The sequence below is a fragment of the Anarrhichthys ocellatus genome, unplaced genomic scaffold (assembly GCF_004355925.1).
Source record: "Anarrhichthys ocellatus isolate YVR2014 unplaced genomic scaffold, GSC_Weel_1.0 scaffold2425, whole genome shotgun sequence".
In the NCBI taxonomy this organism is placed as follows: domain Eukaryota; kingdom Metazoa; phylum Chordata; class Actinopteri; order Perciformes; family Anarhichadidae; genus Anarrhichthys; species Anarrhichthys ocellatus.
In genome coordinates, this window is record NW_022282399.1 from 1,794 (window position 1) to 7,809 (window position 6,016).

At 42.9% G+C, this 6,016-nt stretch overlaps 1 protein-coding gene across 1 annotated transcript; it reads left to right on the forward strand.

The window, feature by feature from the left end:
* Positions 1-153: 153 nt before the first annotated feature.
* Positions 154-5,702, forward strand: LOC116378333 (membrane-bound O-acyltransferase domain-containing protein 2-like). The gene is made up of 7 exons (XM_031840185.1): positions 154-359; positions 975-1,167; positions 1,353-1,456; positions 1,542-1,606; positions 2,033-2,165; positions 2,262-2,413; positions 3,014-5,702. The coding sequence occupies exons 1-7, from the start codon at positions 192-194 to the stop codon at positions 3,183-3,185; spliced, it is 987 nt and encodes a 328-aa protein (XP_031696045.1). The 5' UTR covers positions 154-191; the 3' UTR covers positions 3,186-5,702.
* Positions 5,703-6,016: the final 314 nt, after the last annotated feature.

The following is a 6,016-nucleotide window of genomic DNA, read 5'->3' on the forward strand; positions in this document are numbered from 1 at the left end:
GCTCCGGCTCTGCTAGTTGCATGTCGATGTGTCCTTGCGCAAGACACTTAACCCCAAAATGTCTCCCGTAGCTGTGCCTATGTGTATGAATGTGATAGAATCTGAATTGTAAGTCGCTTTGGATAAAAGCGTCTGCTAAATGACTGTAATGTAATGTACTGGTCCTGGTCTGTGTGTGTGTCCACAGGAGGATGCCCAGTCTGCTGGAGTACTTCAGCTACAACTGTAACTTCATGGGGATCCTCGCCGGACCCACCAGCTCCTACAACGACTACATCGCCTTCATCGAGGGAGACCCCCGTCGCCATAGAGACCAGGAGGCCGACAGGAAGCTGAAGCAGAGCGAGCCCTCGCCAAACGTACGACACATAATAATATTATAATAAATACATTTAATTAGGACTGTTTCTGAGTTTCTAAAAAGGATTTTATGACGATGAGGAGGGATGTTGAGAATATTGGATATCAGTCGATGCCAATTGACCCTTCGCTAAGTCCCGCCCCTCAAACGCAGACTAGCCAATCACAGAGAAGCATCATCTCTGACCAGGAGCTCTGCTCCATAGACTCTCATCAATGGTTCCAGATGTTCTTCATGTTCAGGCTGTTTTAGTGGATTGGAAGCTAATTGTGTTCTATTTTTGGATAATATGTCTTCAGGGAGTGCAGTTAGTGACAGTGTGGGATCCATGGTAACAGCAACAGGGGGCGGGTCTTTGCAAAGGGTCAATTCTGATTGGATGCATGTAAAAGCTCAGCGCACACTCAAGACTAAAATTCAGATTTCGTGGAGGAACAGTAACACATCACCTGCATAGCGACTGATTTTGTACAGTCTGAATGTCTTCAATGAAATGTTAAAAAGAGAGAGACAGACACAGACAGACAGACGGACAGAGAGACAGACAGACAGACAGAGAGGACGTTACTGTTCCCTAAGTCTAGTCAACTAGAACCAACGTGTGTCTCCTCAGACCGAGGTCGTCCGTAAAGTGGCCACCTCCTTCTTCTGCCTCCTGGTGTTCCTCTCGGTGTGTAAAGTTTTCCCCGTGGAGCGAAACATCGACGACGACTTCATCGCCACCATGCCGTTCTACGCCCAGGTGGTCTACCTGTACCTGTCCATGCTGACCACCAGACCCAAGTACTACTTCGTCTGGACGCTCGGTGGGTGTCTCACCTTTCTTCTTCTTCTAATCTGTTGTTAACCTCAGACAGACTGCCTCACCTTTCTTCTTCTTCTTCTTCTTCTTCTTCTTCTTCTTCTTCTTCTTCTTCTAATCTATTGTTAACCTCAGACAGACTGTCTAACCTGTCTCACCTTTCTTCTTCTTCTCTATTGTTGACCTCAGCTGATGCCATCAACAACGCCGCCGGCTTCGGTTTTAACGGCTACGACAGCGACGGCTCTCCTCGCTGGGACCTCATCTCCAACCTGAGGATCCTGAACATCGAGGTCTGGACTCGACTCACGTTTAACCTGAAGCTGCTCCGGATGTTTATTTCTACTAAACTGTTGATTTTCTCTGTTTCTCTTCCAGTTAGCCACCAGCTTCAAAGTGTTCCTCGACAACTGGAACATTCAGACAGCTCACTGGCTCAAAAGGTATGAACGCATTCTGTCTCTATTAGTTTAATGTTCATCTACAGTAGAGCCACAGTGTGTCGGTCAGATGGACGGCAATAAAAATCTGTAAAATATTTACCTCTTGAACTCTTGGTTTTCATTTTAAATTTCCGTTTAAAAACCCTCCTTTTGTTTAACACTCATCGTTTTATCTCAACTCTTATTTAAGCTATACGAGACAGCTAGCTTTAGGGTAATGCCTGAGGACAAGCACACTGGGAACAAACTGTATTTTACTTTCTGTATTTTATTGAAAACACATCACTCACAGTCACACAAGTCTCTGTGTGGACTGCTGCCGCTGCTGGTGGTTCTGTAACAGGACGTTATTATCTGCACCTGCAGACACTATGATTTGAACAATGGCCTCATTATTCTGTCTGACCTCTGACCTCTGGTTGACAGGGTGTGTTACGAGCGATGTCCCTACCACCCGACGGCAGCCACCTTCATCCTGTCAGCCATGTGGCACGGCGCTTATCCGGGCTACTACCTCACCTTCCTCACCGGCATCGTCATCACGCTGGCTGCTAGAGCGGTGAGCTGTCCCTGTTAACTGCTAGCTGTTAGCTTGTAATCGTGCTAGCTGTTAGCTGGTGATGAGTCCACTAACTGTAACGTTTTAATCTCTCAGGTCCGACACAACGTTCGGCCTCACTTCCTGCAGTCACCCGCCCACAAGCTGGTCTATGATGTCATCACGTGGGCAGCCACTCAGATCGCCATCTGCTACACAGTGGTGCCTTTTGTCCTTCTGTCCGTCGGTCCATCCATCAAGTTCTACAGGTCCGTAACCAGTCAGGTTTAACTCTGGTTGAACTTTGAGCTATTCAGGTTTAACTCAAGTTTAACTTTGAGCTATTCAGATTTAAATCAGGTTTAAGTTTGAGCTATTCAGATTTAAATCAGGTTTAACTTTGAGCTATTCAGGTTTAAATCAGGTTTAACTTTGAGCTAGTCAGGTTTAAATCTGGTTTAACTTTGAGCTAGTCAGGTTTAACTCAGGTTTAACTTTGAGCTAGTCACATTTAAATCAGGTTTAATTTTGAGATAGTCAGGTTTAAATCTGGTTTAACTTTGAGCTAGTCAGGTTTAACTCAAGTTTAACTTTGAGCTAGTCAGGTTTAACTCAGGTTTAACTTTGAGCTAGTCAGGTTTAACTCAAGTTTAACTTTGAGCTAGTCAGGTTTAACTCAGGTTTAACTTTGAGCTACAAACTTTGAGCTTTTGAGCTACAAACATACCTCAACTCTGGAAAACTATTCAGTGTGTAAAAACACTGAATCTCTTCCTTTAGCTGTTCGATGGTGTGAAGTCGTGAGAATCGAGATCTCAGACGTGGTGTTAGATCTGAACTCTCTTCACCATGTTCCTTCCTCCCTCCAGGTCCTGGTACTTCAGCCTCCACATCGGCTGCGTTCTGCTGGCCGTGGCGCTGCCGGTCAAACCGAGACATCTCCGCCTCAAAGACCAGCAGAAGAACCTTCACCAGGAGCCGGTCCAGCACCACCCGGAGGCTACAGACAGCAACTGCAGTCAGAAGGAAAAAAACACATGAGACCAGAGGACAAGAGAAACAATCATGTCCAACATTTTATTTCCATAAACTTGTATAGAAAGAAGAGGAGGTGAACCACATCAAACGGAACCTTTCCTCCTGTCTCGGTATTAAAACACGATGGTTCATGACAGCAAGTTTAAAATACTGTATTATTTGGATTCACAGGATGACGAAACCAACGAAAAACAGGCCCTGAATATTTGCAGGTCTGAGTTTGTAGGATACTTGACGTGGTTTGACTGCCGGGACTCAAACACAAGGTTATTCTTTGGGCTGGGTGGCAGCTTCAGGTTAATGTGCAATGATGGAAGATAGGGTATATATATACATAAATACATATATATATATATGTATATATGTATATATGTACACATGGAGCAGCTGTCCTGAAGTGTCATGGCCGCCCTCTCCGGTCAGAAAGCTGCCGATTGAATGAATGAAAAGGATGAAGAGGAAAATGACTGAACAGAAGATTTTAACAAGTACACGAATGAAAAGATAAAGTCCAGTAAAGAATCTCCACCACATTCCTCCCAGACCGTCTGACTCATCGTGTTATAATCTATTAAACCACAACTTCACAGTACTCATAGAATTTATAGTTTGGAGAAAAGTGCCAATGATTATTCCACTCAGTCGCCTTAGTTGTTCTGTCTTTTACAAGAAAAAGAAAAAGTGCTGCTTAGCAGGATAAGTATTAACTCTTTGTGGTGAGGAGGGCGTTGTGTTTACATTTGTAGATGTCACGTTTTTTGTCACGTTGTTTTTATGTAAATTCAAAGACTTGTGTTTTGATGTAAGATGTGACGCCGCTTGAAGAAGATGAAAACGTCTCACGAGAGTTTAGGAAAACTCCATGATGTGAAGCTAAAATACAAATCAGGTTCCTCATAAATAAAAGCATCTCACAACAGCAGGAAGTGAACCCAACGTTCATCTGTTGGTTCCATGAAGGCGTTAGCTAATGTTCAGGTTAGCTAACAGTTCAATTTAGCCGCTAAAATAAGATGGTTTAGCGTAGCTGCTAACGCTGGTTTAGGGTTAACTATAGTGAGTTGTGAAGCTAAAGAGACTGGTTCAGGTTAGCTAACTGTTAATAGTTAAATTGAAAAGATATAACGGTTTAGATCAGGCTAGCTAACGGGGTACTAAAACAGTTTGGTAAAGCTAATGGTTGAGTTTAGAGGCTAAACCTTGGACGTATAGTAAGAACTAACTGGACCCAAAGATTGCGCCAATTCAGTCCGTTGAGAATCGCTGTTTCTAGCTTCCCGGTTTACTTCCAGTGTTTCTCCCGCTGGCTCGTTGACTTTACAGTATTATAACCTTTTCTCAGCTTGAGGAATGTTTGACATATATCCTATAAAACCTCCATGGATCAGAAGTTCTAATTAGAAAGAGTCATAATTGACTTTGCGGTTCGAGGTGTCCTCTCAACAGTTTTACAGACGTCTTGTTTTAATGGTGTTTTATGGGGAAATGCTTTTGGGCTGCAGGGGAATGTTTCATTGTAATAATGTGAGTGGTTACTGGCTTCTGATCCAGTTCTTGTTAAACATCCATGGGGTCAACACTTTGGTTTAACAGCCTAGTGAAAACAAACAACACAACAGCTTAGTTTGGCTAATGGGCAGTTTAGCAATGTTAGCATGGTTATGTAGCCCAGATTAGCTGACTCTTGATTAGCTAAATCAACTGGTTCAGCTAGCAAATGGTTAATTTTATGAGCTTTAACACTTTGGTTCAAGTCATGATTCAGTTGGGCTGAAAAACAGTTCAGTGTGGACACTAAAACAGTTAGTTTTTGGGGTTAGCTAACGGCTCAGTGTAGAAGCTGAACCGGTTAGTTCCAGTTAGCTAACGGCTCAGTGTAGAAGCTGGACCGGTTAGCTCCAGTTAGCTAACGGCTCAGTGTAGAAGCTGAACCGGTTAGCTCCAGTTTAATAAAGTAGCCCCAGGTTAGCTAACAGGACAGTTTGGTTCAGCTTGTTTCAGCTTGTTTCAGCTAAAGGTTCAGGCTAGTAAATCCTTACTCCATTAATGTTTATAAAATGATGCATCATGCCATGTTAGCATGGATATGTAGCATGCCATGTTAGCATGGTTATGTAGCATGCCATGTTAGCATGGTTATGTAGCCTCCTGCCCATCTCTTTCTCCATGACGTGTTTCTAATCAGTGTTAAGTAGACGAGAGAACAAGACTTTCAGATTCAGTATATTTTTCACCACCAACTCGTTTATGTCCCTTGTGTCTCTTTTGGGCAGAATCAGTAAAAGCAGATTTGTTAAAGTTCCCGTCTGTTCTCCTGTTTTATCACATTGTAAAAGGAACCTTGAGAACCTGGACAAGGACGTGGTGACGTCACCGATGAACATCGAGGCTTTGGCTGATAGTTTGAGACTTACCGTTCTTGAACCGGCCTCATGTCTGTAGGGTTGATATGGACGACATGTTTGTTTGGTTCTTTTGTAAAATGATGTGATTAAACCTTGGGATTTTTTTGACACTTGACGTTAAGTGTGTGTTGTTGATGTTTGAGAGGTTATCAGACTACCTGAAGGTGATTAGTAACAGGAAGATAAGACCTACTTCTTTTTGCACTTTAAACCCTAATAAAGTGAACCAGGACGACACTCAAGTTATAGTAATTCCTCAGAAGGTTAGCTGGGTAAAGAATGTAAAAAGAACCATTAAAACCAACAGCACAAATGATTTGACAAAGAAATATCCAAAATATTTAATTTTATAGCCCTGAAGAGAGACTAAAGGAGAGTAAAGGAGACTAAAGGAGACTAAATGAGAGTAAAGGAGAGTAAATGAGACTA